General features: G+C 42.2%; 1 protein-coding gene across 2 annotated transcripts in view; it reads right to left on the bottom strand.

The window, feature by feature from the left end:
* Window positions 1-20,867, bottom strand: part of FNTB (farnesyltransferase, CAAX box, subunit beta) — a 57,382-nt gene that overhangs the window by 21,089 nt on the left and 15,426 nt on the right. Inside the window, exons 2-6 of one of the 2 annotated variants that reach the window (XM_089680265.1) lie at window positions 19,323-19,387; window positions 8,747-8,819; window positions 6,888-6,979; window positions 4,011-4,157; window positions 1,987-2,070 (exon numbers count right to left, since the gene is read on the bottom strand). In XM_089680265.1, the coding sequence (XP_089536391.1) occupies window positions 1,987-2,070; window positions 4,011-4,157; window positions 6,888-6,979; window positions 8,747-8,819; window positions 19,323-19,387 (461 nt within the window). The remainder of the gene's footprint in view (window positions 1-1,986; window positions 2,071-4,010; window positions 4,158-6,887; window positions 6,980-8,746; window positions 8,820-19,322; window positions 19,388-20,867) is intronic. The other variant, XM_089680266.1, reaches the window with a different exon arrangement.

The raw sequence follows: 20,867 nt of genomic DNA, 5'->3' as shown, positions 1-20,867 counted from the left end.
CTTTCATATAAATTATAAGTGATGTCATGCAACCACACTGGTGATATGTGTGATGCTTATTTATTAGTAGATTTATATCAACAGTGTGGTTGCATGACATCACTTATAATTTATATGAAAGATAATGCACTATATCTAGTTTATTTTTTTTTTAAATGCTTTTGGACTAAAGGGAAGATTTGGACATTTTCAAGGTTGGAAGATTGGAAAACGAGGACTATAATTTGCATAAAACTTTTATTTCTATTTCAATTTTAATTTTTATTTTTTAATTTTTATATTTTTTATATTTTTGGATTGTCATTTTGGATTTGGGACTTTATTATGGACATTATGCTAGCAGTATGAGACTGCGGGGGAGGGTGTGGGTGTATGGATAATATTGAAAAGGTTTATGTTATTTTGCACTTTCAAGGGTGAAAGTTTGACTTTTCTGTGGGAAGTTATAAAGTTTTGATTTATCATCCTGTTCCTCCTTGCACAAAGGAGCAGATACCGGTCCTGCTGATGGGTTAAGGACCTTCTACGGCCCTGTCCAGCTCTCCTAAAGTACCTGCCTGTCTCCAGGAATTTCCTCCATGCTCTTGAGACTGTGCTGGGAGACACAGCAAACCTTCTGGCAATGGCACGTATATATGTGCCATCTGGGAAGAGTTGGACTGCCTGTGCAACCTCTGTAAGGTCCAGGTATCGCCTCATGCTACCAGTAGTGACACTGACCCTAGACAAATGCAAAACTAGTGAAAAATTGTCATAAAAAAAATTAGTAGGGGAAAAAAAAAAAAAAGTCAGTGGCCTCCACCTGTAAAACCCTTCCTGTTTTGGAGGGGGGGGGGTGTTGGGGGTCTCATTGTTGTCCATCTAGTGTACCCAACACCAAAGCAGCTGTAACTGATTAACAAACCCCTCTGCTACTGCTACTTAACTGGCCAGATCAATATCCCAGGAGTTTAATTGACTTGATGCTATACTCTGCTCAAAAAAATAAAAAAGGAACACTTTTTAATCAATGTATTTGATCCCAAGCAAAACACGACTTTGTACTTGGTGTAGAAACTCTTGTTGGCAAGCACAGAGGTAAGACGTTTATTGTAGTTGGTTACAAGGTTTTCACACATCAAGGATTTAGAGAAGATCTGTAAAGAGTGGACCAAAATCCCTAAGGTTTTCCAAAATATATACCCCAATTTTTTGTAAAAGATGAAAGAGGATGTTATGTAAATAGATACCCAACAAGTCATGCTTTAAAATTGCGCACACTCGTGGAATGGCGTGAAACTACGGTACTTAAAAATCTCCATGGGTGATGCTTTAAAAATTTCTACAGGTTAGCAGTGTAAAGTTACAGAGGATGTCTAGTGGGAGAATTATTGCTCTTGCGCTGACGTTCGTGGCGGCAATACCTCATGTGTGGTTTACAGATGTGGTCATGGCCTACATATGCGTTCACCACTACGTGGGCACTTTAAAATTTTTTTTTTTTTTTTTTTTGCACGGTCCCTTTAAAAAAAAAATAAAAAATTGTAATCACTTTTATGCTCATCACAAGGAATGCATGCATCCCTTGTGATAGAAATAATTAGTGACAGGTCATCTTTATGGAGAGATATGGGGCCAATAAGACCCCACATCTCTCCTCTGCAATGTAAAGCATTAGATCAAAAAAAGCATTGATCTAGTGCTTTAAAACAAACAAAAAAAATGGCTGGAACCAGAAGTGACATCGCTCCAGTCCTCCAAGGGCATAGAGATGAGTGGAGGCCATCTTTCCTTCACTAATCTCCATGCCCAGCACCGGGATCATTCGATGGTTTCTCAGGTAAGGCTGAGAACTACCAAGCGGCGGCGAGGTTATTTTCAGCACCTGTATAGGTGATTTTTTTTCCCCGTTTTGGTCACTGAACATTCAGTGCAACACACACACAAAACACCAAAAAAAAAAAAACCACACAACAAAATTAGGAAAAAAAAAAATGAATATCTGACCTTACATCCACTTCTCCACCCACATGCATGTTGAAGGATCCATCGGGTTGCTTCAGGGACCAGAGGAATCCTAGAAGCTTTTCCCTATGAAACAAAATCATCATTGTCAAAGGACAGACAATTTAAAGTGATCTGCCTAGAAATGTCCATGATATTCAGTATAAAGGCATGGTTATACAGTATAAGTGAATAAAGAGCTAGGACATGTTTAATTGTTTGAAGAGAAATTTATTTATAAGGTAAATAGTCTGGATTCCCTCCTCCAGCATTAATTTCAAGGCACATATTTCTATCATCTATGGCAGGCATGTCCAAAGTCCAGCCCGCGGGCCATTTACGGCCCGAGGGTCGGTTTAATACGGCCCTCCATGTCAGTGTGTCAGTGTGTCTTATGGAGCGAATATGGAGCGGTCGGTCCGGTATTTCCACCGCGGCCGTGTCAGAATACCGGGCCGGCCGCTCAGCTCTGCAGCGGGACCTTACCTGTTCCTCTATCCAGCGGCGCGATGTCTTCCCGGCTTCTGTAGTGTGGGCGCTGGGCATGACAGCCGGGTGCCAAGTGCGCATGCGCAAGAAGCGGTGCTTTTTGTGAATGGTAAGGCGGTACCTGGGACACATGACAGATCCCAGAAGCCGCCGGACCAATCACAAAGCGCAAGTGCTTCTCGCTCATGCGCACTGGGCACCCGGCTGTCATGCAGAGCGCCATTACAGAAGCCGGGAAGACAGCGCGCGGCTGGATCGAGGAACAGGTAAGATCAAAGAACAACTGCGGAAGTAAGAGCGGGTATCTGTCAAATTCAGGTACCCGCTCCCCACCTCCCCAAAGGTCAGCAGTCATCTGTGCTGTCCGCAGTCTCTGGTCATCCCTGTGCTGTCCGCAGTCTCTGGTCATCCCTGTGCTGTCCGCAGTCTCTGGTCATCCCTGTGCTGTCCGCAGTCTCTGGTCATCCCTGTGCTGTCCGCAGTCTCTGGTCATCTCCTGTACTGTGTCTGCAGTCCATTAGTTCAGAATTTTTTTTTTCCTGTTTTCTGCCTCTAAAACCTAGGTGCGTCTTATGGTCAGGTGCGTCTTATACGGCGAAAAATATGGTAACTTGGCATAAAATAATTTATTTGCATTTAATTGTAATGGTTCAAAGAATGTTTGGAAAAATGTTCGGCCCTCCACCATGTTCACTTCATCCAATCTGGCCCTCTTTGAAAAAAGTTTGGACACCCCTGATCTATGGGGACTACTTATCCATACAAAACGAAAGGATCCCTGTTCTTACAATACGTGGGATAAGGATTTAACATGGTCTAGCATGCCGAGTCAAGGACAAGATGCCAAAAAGAATCTTCCCAAGAAGATATCAATGGATGGCACCTTGTGGTCCACAGAAAGTCAAACAGCATGATTCAGTATAGGAAACATGGAAAACAAAGTCAGGTATTTCATACATCTGGGAACTAAGGCAGTTTTTATCTTCTATGGCATCTTATGTAAAATGTTATCTTTATTTTTCAAACTAAATAAGAAAAATAAACATGAAAATGGCATGAACAAAGAAGAACGACTTTTAATCTTATTATATCAATAACATTTGCCACATCCAGATTAGGACTGACCTCCTTGTTAAATTCTGAAGGGGATATTTATAAAATGTTTTCACACTTTTACCCAGGATTCATATATTATCTAATTAGGAAAATGTGTGAACCTTGGCAGTAAACATTTATAAATAGACCCCTACATGTGTTAGGTCTTCCACAAGCCCATGCAAATGCTTTGCTATATATTTATTCTATATATTTGTTTTTTTTTTTAAACCAAGAGGAGGAATAAGAGGAGAATGAGGAACCTTCTGATATTTCATGTGTACAATTCCAAGTTTTCCACAGATACAGAAATATTGAAATTAGAATACAGCTAAAATGGTTTCTAAGAAATTTAGAAAATAATTTCCAAATAATAAAAATAAATCCCAATACAGTACATGGTCCTTTTGAGATACATAGCAGGGATTGTCTGATGCACATACCTGTTAATGACATCATAGGCTTCTTCTGTTCCAATAGTGCATAGAGCATTCACCGCTGCATACGTAGGAGCTAGATGAGGTTGCTGGCTAGGTCCTCCAGCAAAGCCCCCATTGGGATCCTGACAATGGCCTAGAAACTGGCACACACTAGGAAGAAGAAAAAAAAAAAAAGGGAAGGAGGAAGAAGAGGAAGGAGGAAGAAGAAGGAACAAATTATATTGTATTAATTGTAAGTCCACTCCTATCACTACTGTACACAGGTGGTTTGGAAAATTGCAGGTACAGTTATAATTCAACCACACCCATACTCTTAACAACCAGAGTAGTTTCTAATGACAACCTGTATAACTTTTCAGCCCTGCCCTAAACGGACAGACACACTTATGCAGGCAATAGACTGTTCGTGTATCGGCCGAATTTACATCCGAAAGAATAAGCAGCCGATATTTGCACAGTTAGTGGGGCAATGTCGGCCGATTTTTGCCGTTCCTCGTTTCTTTTATTGGTCATGCTGGAAAATTTACAAAAAACGGCCGATTTTCATAAGTATTGGTGGCATCAGAACGACCGATTTTTCGATTTTCGACCGATGAACCGTCTATAGCCGGCGTAAGATTGCCTTTTTTGTTTTGCTAAATTCCAGCTTCCCTGTGTACCAACATACCATTAACGTACTTATTTTGCAGATGGGGTTAAGCTTTCTATTTTTCTTAGACCAGGCCTTACTTCAGCCTCGGTGTCCTCCATCAGCCAATCTCCTCCATTAGCCATCCTGAATTTGGTATTCAGGATGGGACAACCAATAGGAGGACGTAGTTCACTAGCTGACCTCATTAACCCGCCCTGCACCTGCATTGGTGTCAGTGGGAGGAATAGTAGAAATTCTGAAGTGCCCTCTGCACACTGGTATATACCCTTTCAAGCAGACTACGCAATAAATAGGGATATTTTGTTCACACATATTGCAATACATGCTTAAGCTGGCCAACTGCATCAAAGTAACCTTGTAGCTCTCCCCATTGTGTCTTTTCCCCTATGCTAGCATTGTGTCCACAGTAGCATTTGCGTAGGCAGAGCAGAGTAGGACTGGCCATAGAGGGATTACTTTGACGCTGTTGGCCAGCTTAAGCATGTATTGCAATATGTGTGAACTAAATATCCCTGTTTATTGCATAGTCTGCTTGAAAGGGTATATATCAGTGTGCAGAGGGTCCTCAGAATTTCTAGTGTTAATATGTGGTTACACCCCTTTAGCACCTGATGGATAAATGCATGCACTAGCTGTTGGGATTTGAGCACAGGGATCTCTTGTTAGTGGGGGGAATAGTGCCCCATCATTGGTGTCAGTGGGGGGGGAATAGTGCCCCATCATTGGTGTCAGTAGGAGGAATAGTGCCCCATCATTGGTGTCAGTGTGGGGGGGAATAGTGCCCCATCATTGGTGTCAGTGTGGGGGGGAATAGTGCCCCATCATTGGTGTCAGTGGGAAGAATAGTACGTCATTGGTGTCAGTGTGGGGGGGGGGAATAGTGTCCCAACATTGGTGTCAGTGGGGGGGGATAGTGTCCCAACATTGGTGTCAGTGGGAGGAATAGTGTTCCATCGTTGGTGTCAGTGGGGGGGGGATAGTGTCCCATCATTGGTGTCAGTGGGGGGATAGTGCCTCATTATTGGTGTCAGTGGGGGAAGGAATAGTGCCCCATCATTGGTGTTAGTGGAGGAATAATGCCCCATCATTAATATCAGTGACACCAATGAGGGGGCACTATTCCTCCCACTAACTCCAATGACACGTAACTTGCTGACCCCTGCTCCAGCCTAGGTGCTACTGCAGGCAGCATACCTGGTTGCAGCAGCACCTACAGCACGGCACACTTACCTGTCAGCTGTCCTTCTTCACTCCGGCCTCTCTCTCACTCGATGTTCGCGGTGCCACTTGGCTCAGCCTCCTCGCAGGCGATTGGCCGCCTGTGTGCCTTTTCTGAGCTACAGTTCTGGCGCCCAATCACCGGTGAGGAGGCGGAGCTGAGCGGCAGGAGTGAGGGAGTGGCCGGAGTGAATGAAGGAGCAGCGCTTCTTGGACTGGATCGTCGTGGGACTGGAGCCAGGTAAGGTACAGCAGCGCCCTGCCCGCCCCTGTACTTTGTGTCCCTTCCTGTCCCGCCCCTGCTGGCGGGCCGAATAAATGGCCTCAGCGGGCCGCATGTGGCCCGCGGGCCGTAGTTTGAGGACCCTTGGTCTAGACCAGCAATGGGCAAACTACGGCCCGCGGAGCTAGGCTCCCGCTAGGCTCCTCTCACAGTCCGCCCTGAAGACCGGTGTAGCATGAAAATCTGTCTCCTATGAGGATCTGTCCCCCTCGACGTATCTGCGCATGTGCCGGAGATCGCCGATCGGCTGCTAATGCCTGAAACTGGCACATGCGCAGATACGTTGAGCGGGACAGATCCTCATAGGAGACAGATTTTCATGCTACACCGCAACGGCGCGGGAACACGGCGAGAGGAACGCGCGGAGCAAAAGTAAGTGAATTGACACAGGGGGGACTCGGGGACTTAATAGGGGGGATGAATTACTATATGGGGGGTGAATTACTATGTGCGGGTGAATTACTATGTGGGGGATGAATTACTATGTGGGGGATGAATTACTATGTGGGGGATGAATTACTATATGGGGGATTAATTACTATGCTTACTATGGGGGAATATTACTATACTTACTATGGATGACACATACACAGAGAGACAGGAATAGCAAAATGCATAAATTCCCAGCTGCTGTACTATATGAAGTATGTACTTATCCAGATGGTTCTGCATGATACAGTCCATGACTGCTACAGTCATAGCTCACATTTATTATAATACAGCTCACCTTGATGCCACAGATTCAGGGATTGGCTCATCCAATAACATTAAGCCATGTACAATCCAATAGCATAACCAGGGGCGGCTGGCATCCAGGCACTAGGATGGAGAAAAGTAAAAAAGAAAATGATTTCCAATGCAGCTCTAAATGTATACCAAAAGATGCTTTGTGGGAGAAAAAAAAAAAAATAAACAGTTTTTGATGTACCAGCTTACAAATGCTAGATTGGCAGTCTAACAGTCAGTGAATGACCTGGGACTGTGAAATGGTTGATTTTTCAATCATATGTACTACTCATTTGACAAAACGGTCATTAAACCCACATCATTAAAAATGGTCCATATACACTGTATTAAATGCAGTCCATATTCACTCAGTCACCATGGGATTGGTGTTCTGTATTCTGCAAAAATCCTGGTTGATCCTGCTGTTCACTGACCATCCGTTCTTGTCTGTCTGCAGCCCGAGATTGTGCAGACCAACCGTTGTCACGTCTGCTGAGCATGCTCCAGTTTCAGTTCTCTTCTAATCTGTTTATTCCCTCTGCTTTCTCATCTGTGCAGCCCATATGACTAGACTTACATGTTAGTGCATGCACTCTAGATAAATGGCAACTTCCTCCCTTCCCCTTCAAGCCCACTAAACAGCTCTACACTAAGGGGGTGTGATATTACATATTGATTGGTGGAGGCATCACCTCCCTGTAATTCTAAGCACATACAGACACAGGTTGATACACACCATAGACACAGGTATGAGGGGTGCGAGACAGGCTACGATTGGCATAACCTCCCCCCTAGATATCCCATACCATGTTTTTGCACAGAAACAGAGATTGAGTTCAAATACATAATTTGTATGTATTTAAAACATTCGCTATTAATTACTGTTTTTCCTTTGTATTTCAAAGACTGTTTTTTGCTTTTTTTGAACATGCGACTGACAGTAGAGGATTAGAAGCTCCTCCCGCTGAGGTTTCCCTGCAGGCAGGCTGGGAAAGCGCTAGGTCACATGACAGCTGTATATCGATTATGGAAAAGAAAAGAAAAAAAAAAGTACTTCGATTTTTTTTTGATCATCCAAATACAGAAAAAGAGATAATGAAAATTAAACAGTGTGTGTTTAGACCTTCACCCTTTACTACATCTTGCCCTGCCTCCTCACTTCTCCCCTTTTTAACCAATGGACTGTAAAAAAAAATAAAAAATAAAAAAAAGTACTTTATTTGTGCTTTTCTCGGCAAAGCGAAAGGGTCTCCCTGCCCCCCAGCGCATGTGCAAATGTACTGCAGGGCTTGGTTCCTGAAAAGTTTCCTGCGCATATGCAAAGACTGGTAATAGGGGGTGTTCAAAACCTTCCCTGTCTTTTGTGCATGTAAGAAATCCCCTGTGTGTGTGCGCAGATGTGGCAACGCGCTCTGCAAGGACCCAAAGGCCAAGCAGAACCTCATGGGCGCATCCTAGCATGCACAAATGACAGTGTCAAAGGGAGGGGGGAGGGACCTGCCAAAAATAGGACTGAAGAGCCACTTTAAATTGTGCATCTAAAACTAATGTTTTCATTTTATTTCTTATATATGTATATAACCTTTATTCTACAAACATACATTTAGGCCTCCTTCCCACATCTGCTACCCGCATACATCAGATTCTGACACCAAACATCTGCAGATCCTTGCGCCTGGAAGGACACGTGTATGTGAACAGTGGAGGTCGCTCTGCCTGAACAAAGTATCGACAGGCTGATCGCAGCCACCACTGCGCACAAGTAGATGCACGCCAGGCGGTTACCTGTGATTGAGGCAGGGCTGTGACAAGGAGTGGGCAGGAGGAGTGTAGAATTTAAAACATAAAATGATTGATTACCTCATAGGAGTCGGAGAGGTGTTGTAATCCTTTCCGTAGGTAGTGGGCATGGAGCTCTCTCTCCAGTACAAGCCTGTCAGAAAAGAGAACACATTTCTGCTTAAACGTAGAGCAGTTATGATAAATCTATTAATAGGAATCCCCACTCAGCACTTCCACTAAACTGCAAGAAAATATAAATAAAAAAAAAAAAAGTATATAAAACGAAAATATACTCTTGATACAGCACTCAATATTTGACAGCCAATCACACGTTGAGCATATAAATTCAGCTCTCTATTAGTAGTATATGTTCACTCATACACTTCAGTTTATTTTGTGATAAATGTATAGAAGCGGCCATTGCGGTCTTTCCTCAACACTAGTTGTCTGGCTCTTCTGGATTCATTACTTTTGGGTAATAAAGGGCTTCATGCCACTAACAATGGGGGGAATTCAATAAAGCTGGTGTGACACTTTTCTGGCATTATTTACGCTTTTCAGCCTGGGTTCACACTGATTCAATGAGGAATTTACAGCGTTTTCTGCACCGCATCAGAATTGCACCCCAATCATGCGAATCGATGCGAGTATTTATGTGAACAACAAAAACACGGTACAATGTAGACCCATGCGATCCAATTCTAGTGCAGACCCAAAAAAGGGTCCTGCACCTTTTTGGTGCGGGTGTGGTGTGATTTGAACCATACATAATGTATGGCTCCAATCGCACCGCACACAAATCGCATGTGCTTTACACAGAAACCGCACCGCATTCCTGTGCAAATCACATGCAATGTACCGCACTAGTGTGAACCTAGCCTTAATGTATTTAAAAAACATCTATGATAGTTTTGGTTCTGACAGCGACTTGTGCTCCAAATTCAAGTCATTTTAACTTGCTTCACTTCTACACTGAGGCGCAACACCTGCTCCAAATTCAAAATAAAATTTAAAATAGTTCGTATCTTACGAAAGTGGAGCTAATTGAGACCAATTTTTTTTTGTTTGGAGTACAGAGACAGATTTTGCGAGAGCATCTTGCAAGCGTTCTAAAAGTGGTGCAGCAAAGTACTAGACAGGTACATATGTTTGGCACACGTTGCAGCACTTTTAGAACACGTGAGACACATCTGCAAAATCAGTCTGTGCCAGTCTATCACTTCCAGGAAATAGCTTTTAGGCTATGAAAGATGTTTAGGGTGCTTAGCCCTAGCACTCCAGGAGAATTTTTCTTCATCTTCTGCACATGTTAAACATAAATTTTTAGGCCTGAAAATTACTTAAAGTATAACTAAAGGCAAAACCTAAGATAGAATGGAGAGGGATTAGAAAGCTTGTCAGGTTTTTTTTTTGCTGTCTGTGCCCCCCCCCCTCCATTTTTACCATTATCTTCAAAAGTGAAAGTAGAAGAAAATTCCAAATTTTGGGTTGTCCCCAAAAAAATAGAAGGGCACTTTTACAATGGGGATACTAGTCCTGGTGACTTGGGGTGGGCCCCAACAAAATTCCCTAATGCGCTAGGATTTCCTCTCACTTCCTGTTTGGCTATGGAACTGGAAGTGAAGGGAAATCTCTGCAATAGGACATTGTTTGCGAAAAGGAAAAAAAAAAAAGTTTGTAGCTTTAAACTCTACACAATATTTTATAATTAATAGTTTCTGAAAGAAGAAGAGAACCTGTAAATAAAAAATGTCATAGTATTTAACATTTTCCAAGCACTACATTTTCAGGAAAAAATAAAAAATAAATAAAACTAAAAATTATATTTCAGTGCACACAAACACAATGAAATACTTACCTTTTAGTAAAATTTAAAAAAAGGAGAGACTCCAAGTAAAAAGATACCAAGTGTGGCAAGCCTTAAAAATGCTTGCATGGCAAAAAAAAAAAAAAAAACGCCCTATAATACTCAAGACTTTCCATGGTGAACACTTTTCACAGTTTATCAGGTTGTTATTAACCATAGATAATTATTCCTCTCATCCCCGTGTATGTGTGGTATCCAATAATGTGTTACCCCATCACCATTTACAGTATGTACAAAACAGGCATCCTCCATGCGTATATATATTTGTGGGATGTTTTTTTTTGTTTTGTTTTTTTTTCTTCTTTCATTTATTTCATTGGACTTCATTATTCGAACACCTTCCCACTGCTTCATGGTAACCCTTTAAAGTGGAATTTACCCATAACAGCTTGGTCAAAAATAATGCAAAAAAAAAAAAAAACATACATTCCACATTAATAAATTATGGTACCAAAAATTAGTGTGCCCTGTAAATTACCTCCAGGTTTGCTCCCGTTTCTTTTTGGTGGAGGCTGCCTTTGTTGAAGCCCAGAGCCCCTGAGCAGAAGGAAATCATTCGGCTGTCAGCAGAGCAACTGATCATGTACAGAGCAGCATGAGACAGTGTATTACTCATTAATCGAGTAGATCACGGGTGTCAAACTGGCGGCCCTCCAGCTTCTGCCAGACTACAAGTCCCATGCGGCATTGCAAGATTGACAGTTACAGGCATGACTCCTAAAGGCAGAGGCATAATGGGACTTGTAGTTTTGCAACAGCTGCAGGGCCACCAGTTTGGTAAAGATCTACTCCAGGGGTGTCAATGTCCCTGCTGGCCATCCTGAACAATTTGCCCTGTACCAGATTCCGAAGAGCTGCAAGAAATCCACCCAGATCAAGTCTACATTAAAGACAGCAGCGGACTGGCACAGTTTTAAAACAATCTAGGAGCTGCTACTCCAAAGAAAAGTCCCAGCAATTTGGGGGCTTCACAGTCTGTTGTGTGATGCAGCCTTTCCTTTTTACTCATAGTTACATAGCTAGTCTGGCTGAAAAAAGGTCCATCCAGTTCAACCATAGAAGAAAAAAAAAAAAAAAAAAAACACTTTTTTTAATCCTACACCCACAGTTGATCCAGAGGAAGGCCAAAAAAAAAACCCAGCAAAGCATGATCCAATTTGCTGCTGCTGGGATAAAAATTCCTTCCTGATCCCCCGAGAGGCAATCAGATATTCCCTGGATCAACTCTACCTATAAATGTTAGTATCCAGTTATATTCTGTGTATCTAAGAAAGAATCCAGGCCTTTTTTGAAGCAATCCACTGAGCTGGCCAGAACCAACTCTTGAGGGAGTCTATTCCACATTTTCACAGCTCTTACTGTGAAGAAACCTTTCCGTGTTTGGAGATTACATTTCTTTTCCTCCAGACGTAAAGAGTGCCCCCTTGTCCTCTGTGATGACCTCAGGGTGAATAGCTCTACACCGAGTTCACTATATGAACCACTGATGTATTTATACATGTTGATCATATCCCCCTTAATCTCCTCTTCTCAAGAGAGAATTCAGTTCCTTTAATCTTTCCTCATAGCTGAGCTCCTCCATGCCTCTTATCAGTTTGGTTGCCCTTCTCTGTACTTTCTCCAGTTCCCCAATGTTTTTTGTGAATTGGTGCCCAAAACTGAACTGCATATTCCAGATGAGGTCTTACTAATTATTTGTACCGGGGTAATATGAGATATAGATAGATATAGAAACCAAGGTATGTGGTGGGAGATACAGGCATCTAACACCCACAGAAGCTGGGAATGCTGAAGACTCTGCCACAGGCTGGATCACATAGAAGAGTGCAATTCTGGATTGCTGCTCACACGAAAGAGAAGCATTCAGTCATATATTGCATCCATTCTCTGAATTTATTGGGGAAAGCAGCAGTCACTAACACCATGAAAACAACTAAATATATACATGGGAGAAGTTTTAACAGTCAAAAGAAGTTCTTGTCTCAAGTCAATTCTGTGATTAAAGTAGAACTATAGCCAGAACTTTTTTTTTTTCCATTCTGGATAAAGCAAAGGATGGTTATCACCCCTGTCAATTTTTTTTTGCCATCTGTGCCTCATTGTGGAGATTTCCCTTCACTTCCTGTCCCAAAGCCCAGCAGGAAGTTAGAGGAAATCCCTGCAAATTAACATCCTTTTTGGGTCTTACGCAGGAGGTATCAGAAAAGTTCTATTCCTGCTCTATTCCTTTTCTGGGGGCAGCCAGACATTTGGGATTTTCTTTTACTTTCACCGATCATAATAAACAGTACAGATAAAGAGGGTGAATCGCCTGTTGAACTACCCCTGTTCCTTGACCTATCATTTGAGTTTTCCATTTGAGCTGCATGACATGCCTTTGTACTCATGACCCTGTGACTAACGAGGGATCTGAGATAAGGAATAATATGTACTAGTTGCATCCAATGTATCATGTGACTTAGGATTTTGTATTATGCCCTATGTTGGGGGGAGATGTGTTGTTATATTCTTTCCCCCTTCTCTCTTTTTTGTTATACATACGTTTTATTCTTGTGGTTTTTCTTAAATAAAGTTGCTTTAAAAGTTAACCACTTGCCTACCGGGCACTTATACCCCCTTCCATACCAGGCCAATTTTCAGCTTTCAGTGTTGTCGCACTTTCAATGACAATTGTATGGTCATGCAATATTGTACCCATATGAAATTTTTATCATTTTTTTTCCTCGCAAATAGAGCTCTCTTTTGGGTGGTATTTACTTTCCGCTGGAGGTTTTATCTTTTGCGCTATAAACAAAAAAAAGAGCAAAAAATAAAAAAGGTTTCTTTGTTTCTATTATTAAATTTTGCAAACAGGTCATTTTTCTCCTTTACTGATGTGCATTGATGAGGCTGCACTGATAGGCGGCACTGATGATGGGCACCAATAGTCGGCACTGACTGGCACAACTGCTGGGCACTGACTGGCACAACTGCTGGGCTGCACTGATGGGCAGAGTTGGGTGACAGGTGTGGCACTAATGGGCACAGGTGGGTGGCACCGCTGGGCACTGATCATCTGGGTACTGATCATCAGTGCCCTGATGATCGGTGCCGATCCCTGCTCTGACAACTGCCGGTTCTCTGCAGTACTTTCCCCACGTTCTGACAGCGTGAGGAAAGTGCAGCCGAGAACCAGCAATTGCATTTCCCTGTGATCAGCGTGTCATTGGACACCGCTGATCACGTGGTAAAAAGCTGCTGTGATTGGCCTTTTTCCACATCACGTGATCAGCTGTGTCCGTAGGAGACAGCGATCACGGAGATCGCTGGGTGTGCACCCGAGCGCGTTCTGGGAGGACGTCATATGACGCCCTCCCAGAACTGGCCGGCCGCAGTGTAGCCGTCATTTGGCTATCTGTGGTCAGCAACTGGTTAAAGAGAGTGAATCTTCTTAATGGGGGCAGAGGCAGCAATAAAAACTGACAAGTGGTCTAATCCGTCTACACTCTATCCAGAAACAGTTTTGCCATTATACTTTAAGGCCTCCTTCACAAGGCTGATTATACGTGTATACCGGATTTTAAAACACAGTCCACGCTGCCCACTCAGCCTGTACGGAGTAATGACAGGCTGACAACAGCCATCCCTGTTCACATGTATCCTCACACCAAGTGGTCACCTGCAGTTAGGGATGGGCATCTGAGCCTTGACACATCTGACTGCATCCAGGCTCAGACATCCACTCCTCACTGCAGGTAACCGCTTGGTTGCAATGGCTGCAGTCAGCAGGTCAATACTTTGGACAGGCTGAGCGGTCACCGCCATTCGCATACGCCTGTCATCCACAGATTCTTAAAGCTGAAATCCACCCAAATCCAACCATAACTAATCACCCATGTGCCCTGCCAGACAGCACAGATAGGTTGGTGGCTTCACCGTCCTCTTTTGCAGTTCAGCATCTCTCTATAAGCTAGGTTTCCTGTGTGCTTGCAAGAAAGCATGACTGCCCCCCCCTCCCTCCAAGTGCTGCTGTATTGGGGATTACTGGAAGCTGACAGCAAAATAGATAATGGCCCATATTGATGGTATTTAAAAATACATATAATGATTTTTAAATGAATATTTAAACTACATTTTTATATCCTTCTCAATTTCAGCTTTAAAGCAAAGCAAGTTCTCTGCCAATTTCACATTCATCTTGCGATGTACATTTTAATAAAAAAGGAATTTCAAACAGACTTGCATGTGGAAATTTTGTCAAACTCTATAGTGACAGCGTAAGCAGCATGCGCTGAAGTCTGAAATCAATCATTACTGCTGCTACAACAAAAACCTCTCATATCATGCATTACGCTGCACAGCGAGCATGACATTTCTCAAAATAACATTTATTAAAAAGAGGTATTGTTACAGCAAACTGGTGGGAAACTCTGCTACCATCAGCAGGATTTACAGCAGCTCAGATCTGATGGCATGAACTGTCAGCTTGTCATTTTATTGCACCAATAATGCCCTACTCAAGATTCTCAATTTATCATACTGTAGTAAAGAACATGGGAGGCTCCATGCCACAGATCACAGGGACTAAATTTATCAGCAGGCCCAGTCACGGGCATGTGGGAGGGGAGGGGGTGTGTGTGTATCATTTTATACATACATACAAAAAAAAGAGAAAAATGAAAGAGAAAATGAAAGAGAAAAATGAAAGAGAAAAATGAAAGAGAAAAATGAAAGAGAAAAATGAAAGAGAAAAATGAAAGAGAAAAATGAAAGAGAAAAATGAAAGAGAAAAATGAAAGAGAAAAATGAAAGAGAAAAATGAAAGAGAAAAATGAAAGAGAAAAATGAAAGAGAAAAATGAAAGAGAAAAATGAAAGAGAAAAATGAAAGAGAAAAATGAAAGAGAAAAATGAAAGAGAAAAATAAACCAGTCAAATTGGGAGGGGGGAGGATACTAATAATTTTCACCACCAAATCATACCTTTTTATTGTACTAAGCTAACATTGAAAACACAAGCTTTCAAGAGTTTTCTGTTCTTCCTCGGGTATTGCTTCAGACCTGAGAATGAGGAAAACTCTCAAAAGCTTTTCTTTATAGTTTAAAGCAATTCAGCAAACACCAGGACTATGTAAATAATCTCATATGTTAAATAGACTACTCAAAAAAAAATAAAGAAACACTTTTTAATCATAATAGCATCAAGTTAATTAAACTCCTGGGATGTTGATCTGGTCAGTTAAGTAGCAGAGGGGGTTGTTAATCAGTTTCAGCTGCTTTTGGTGTTCATTAATATAACAGGTACACTAGATGGGCAACAATGAGATGACCCCCAAAACAGGAATGGTTTTACAGGTGGAGGCCACTGACATTTTTTTCCCTACTCATCTTTTCTGACTGTTTTTCACTAGTTTTGCATTTGGCTAGGGTCATTGTCACTACTGGTAGCATAAAGAGATACCTGGACTCTACCTGGACCCTACAGAGGTTGCACAGGCAGTCCAACTCCTCCAGGATGGCACATCAATACGTGCCATTGCCAGAAGGTTTGCTGCATCTCCCAGCACTCCCACTCTCAAGAGCATGGAGGAGGTTCCATGAGACAGGCAGTTACTCTAGAGCTGGACAGGGCCTTAAATCAGCAGGACCGGTATCTGCTCCTTTGTGCAGGGAGGAACAGGATGAGCACTACCAGAGCCCTACAAAATGACCTCCAGCAGGCCACTGGTGTGAATTTCTCTGACCAAACAATCAGAAAGAAAGTTCAAGAGGATGGCCTGAGGGCCAAATGTCCTCTAGTGGGCCCAGTGCTCACTGCCCAGCACCATAGAGCTTGATTAGCATTTGCCATTGAACACCAGAATTTGCAGGTCTGCCAATGGTTCACCCTGAGCACATGTGACAGGGTATGGGGAAGCCATGGAGAACTTTATGCTGCCTGTAACATCATTCAGCATGACCGTTTTGGTGGCGACTCAGTGATGATCTAGGGAGGCATATGCATAGAGGGACGCACAGACCTCTACAGGCTAGACAATGGCACCCTGGCTGTCATTAGATATTGGGATGAAATCCTTGGACCAATTATCAGATCCTACACTGGTACAGTGGGTCCTGGGTTCCTCCTGGTGCACGACAATGCCCGGCCTCATGTGGTGAGAGTATGCAGGCAGTTCCTGGAGGATGCAAAAATTTATACCACTGAATGGCCCCCACGCTCGCCTGACCTAAATCCAATAGAACACCTCTGGGATGTCATGTTTCAGTCCATCCGATGCTGCCAGGTTGCACCTCAGACTGTCCAGGAGATAAGTCATGCCCTGGTCCAGATCTGGGAGGAAATACCCCAGGACACCATCCGTCGTCTCATTCGGAGCATGTTCCGACGTTGTCAGGTATGCATACAAGCACGTGGGGGCCATACAAATTACTGAGTACCACCCACGCAGCACCAGTGGTCACATTGGAGGAGTGAGGAGAGCACGGGTGCACATAGTTGAAGGATTTGGAAGATACTGCACTAGAATTTTCTTTTTTCGGCGGCACATCGTTTAAGAAGGGGAAGATGAGATAAGAGATTGAAGTTTGGAGGAGACTATTGGAGAAATATATCACAAGGCCTTTTTCAAGTTTATTGAGGGTAAGAGTAAAGGATTTAAAGACACATGAAAGTGGACACATGGTGGAATGATTTAGCATGTTTTTTCATGGATTTTGTGAGTGTATTTCCTATGATTTATGCGAATACATTAAGGATAATACACTAGATACATGTTTTGTTTCTTTATTTGGAGGATGACATTTGGAGGGTGAAGTATCAATCACATATGGAGGAAGATTATTAAATAAGAAGTATATCTTTATCACATTAGGGGTTACTGAGATTATATGGATGCTGAGAAAGACTTTTGATTAGCAGTAAACAAGATGTCACTTCCTGACATCATTGCTTACTACTTGTGAAATCTGTGAATGATCACAGAGGTCACATGGTACAAGGCTATTCGCAACAGCCTTGTAACCATGTGACAAGCTGTGACCAATTACAGCTCTCAGTATTTCTCAATGGCTGCAGGATTTTTTTTTATAAACTGATTTGGGTTATTTTTTTTTTTTTAACCAAAAAGATAGCCAAATAAATTTTGGCCAAGATTTATAAAATAAGATTATTTATTTGCAAAATTTAATAAGAAAAAACACTTTTCAAAATGTTTGGTCTTTTATTTATATAGCAAAAAAATAAAAATCCCAGTGGTGAATAAATACCACCAAAAGAAAGTTTTAAATCGGTCTCAAAAAAATGTCATTTGGGTACAGTATTGCATGACTGCACAACTGACATTCAAATTGTGACCGTGCTGAAAGCTGAAAATTGGCCTGCACTGGAAGGGAGTGACAGTGTCTGGACTTGAAGTGGTTAACAAGCAATAAGGCAGGACCACAGTAACACCTAATGCTTGTTGCAATTACATAAATCTCAAATGGCACCCCAAACATCTGGATTGCAGAATAACGCAACAATAATTCACTACCATACACACTGATGCAGACACCCCTTTGCATCCTGTAAAGGAAATTGGTCAATTCTGTATAAAATTGTATTCCATATTATATCCTTTGCCTATGTATTTGCACACGGAACTAATAGCGTTTTCACGACATGTTTACATTTCTTCAAATCCAGATTACAAGTTAGCCTGCCTATGTAACGCCCCTTGTTACCATAAAAGTACAATTGTACCATTAATGTGATACCCACATAACCATGTGTATAATGTGTGTCTGTTCCCTGCTGCAGTAGCTATCACTTTGAAACCACTAATCAATATGAGGATAAAAGTTGCCTATCTATAAAAGTTCAGTATTATTGTCCAGAACACATTATGTGTGCGGAAAACACAGCCTTCACATGTGTAAGCTTGAAAAGTGTTGCAACAGTAAAATCAGTCTGTATACACAGTAAATCATGCTGGTTATACTCACTGTGGAACCTAAGGGGTTAATCCTCTGCATTGCATAAAAAGGCTATTTGATCCTGTCTTCTCTGATCCTCCCCTTCTTCCAGTGTTCCCCTCTTATCTCCTGATAAGATATCATGTGGAGTCACTTTGCACATGCTCAGTTTGGCGTGTATTTCTAGAGAGGTTTTTTTTTTTTTTTCTTGGAAAAGTGCATGTGATCAGCACAGGCCCAATCAGCACTGTCCCGACAGAGATCAGGGGTCCTGCATCCTCCTAGACGAGAATGCAAACTGAAGCTTTAACCAGTGCTCTGCTGGACACTGATAGAAGTCACAGGACTGCTCTAACTGTTGATGAAAAAAGGTATTTAGCAGTTTATATTTACTAGAAGAATTGCATTTCCATGTCGTGTGTACTGTGGGAGACCGCATATAGTGAATGCAGGGTCCTGGGTTTAGTAACATGAAGTATGCCCGTGTGTAAGGCCTATAAAAAAAGAACAAAAATTTGAAAACCCAGGCCTGCTCCTAAAAATATATAAAATGGAAAAACAAAAAACAGACTGCTGACAGCTCTTTGAAATATCTGGGGGCAAAAAACAAAAAACAAAAAAAAAAAAAGCAACAACCCATTGGAGGCCCCATTTACACTGTGCTGCGCATATGCACAGTTTTTGCACGCTGTTACACTACATGCATAGGGCAGCCCATTAATTTCGATGGGCAATCAACAAAGTAGACCTTTCAAACATTGTGCCCTTTTTTCAATACGATTTTGCACGCATTCACACACAACGAAGACCTCAAAGAGAAAACAGACAAAAACAGTACAATAAATGGAATGACTTACTGAAAGGCCCCATGGCTGTGTTTGATGGCAGTGAAGATGGCACCTACGGAACTCTCCACCTTTTTCTGTAAATGATAAACATACATCAGCGTTACAAAAGCTATTCCCAGACGTACTTTTCTAAAACAATAAAAAGGAATAGACGCAGACAGCCATTTAAGCAGCCTTCCGCATTTCACCTCCAGGTGATTTGTATTGCACACCATAAAACAAACAAGCACACAGTGGGACCACTACATGGCCTGTTCAATAAATGGGACTATATAAGCAGCAAGCTCCAGAATCACCAAGCACAGCATGATGCAGTACGTCTCCTCTCCTGCTACATGAAAAAGCAGCAGATTTCCAGGTAAGTCAATGGAGCAAATGTTCTAGTTTTGTAGTAGAGGAACGGTGAAGCTGATTTACTGAATGAATTCAACAAGAACAATGATAATGTGGAGGCTTCACCCAGAACACAGGCTACTACACAATGCTAATAGTGCACACATGGCAGACAAATCTGTTAGCCCAGGACTTTTCATAGTGCACTGTTGCGGAATTGTATGCATGTATCCATTAATAAAATCATGCCCAGTGTCTTTACCACATTTATTATTTTCTATACCTACTGGACTCGTAACCACTGATGATCACAAAATTGTGAGTGAGAATTAGGCAAGACCTAGCTTACAGAGGCTACCTAGTACTAGCAGTTTTTGATCTCCACTAACTACATGAGATCAGTGCAGCACAGATAATACATGAATACTGGCAGTAAAGACACAAACAGGAATGTGAAGCAGATGCTTTCTTTATAGGCCTCGTTTGCGGTGATAGCACGTACTATAATGCTTACACTCTCCTGGGTTTGAAATTACTTTTCAACTTTCAAATCAAAAAGAAGGAAATACGCAGAAATATGAGTTTATTTTGGTAAACCAAAAATAACATTCTTGATTACATTACCCAGTTTGCTGCTCTAGGGCAGACTCCCAGAGCAAAATTACGTATATAAAACGTGATCCGCACTCTCGACGTGTTGACAAGTAGGGGGCGTGCATGCCCGCTGGTGCTGTGATTCGGTACACCACTGATCACTCACCAAATCCAGGCCAATGATGTTTGTTCTGGACCTGTTGATCGATTGTACCGAATTAGAGCTCATCCTCTACCTGTGTTTACAGAACACAAGCACAGGAAATTATTCAATCTTTTCTCCCTGGAGCAGATTCCGTTGCAGAAAGAAGATCCATGTGAGTCAAAAGGAGCACACAGACACTGTAAAAGCACAGCTAGGTAACATTTAACCCCCTGATCACCCCCCAGCTAACCCTTTCACCAGTATCATTAGTACAGTGTACAGATTTTTTTTTTTTTTTTTACTGATCACTGTATTAGTGTCACGGGCAAATACAGATGGCGTTAGCGTCAGTTAGTGACCCTCCCAGATAGCGTCAGATTGCCTGCCACTACAAAACCATCACATTTAACCCTTTGATTGCCAGGAACAGGCTCACATACACATAAAATTCCATTGCTAGGTTAGTGTCTGAACGGATCAAT

Source organism: Staurois parvus, unplaced genomic scaffold (assembly GCF_062004578.1).
Source record: "Staurois parvus isolate SC_StPar_1 unplaced genomic scaffold, SC_StPar_1.0 ptg000237l, whole genome shotgun sequence".
Taxonomy (NCBI): domain Eukaryota; kingdom Metazoa; phylum Chordata; class Amphibia; order Anura; family Ranidae; genus Staurois; species Staurois parvus.
Note: the sequence above shows the minus strand (reverse complement) of the source record. Positions and strands in the feature narration are given on the sequence as shown.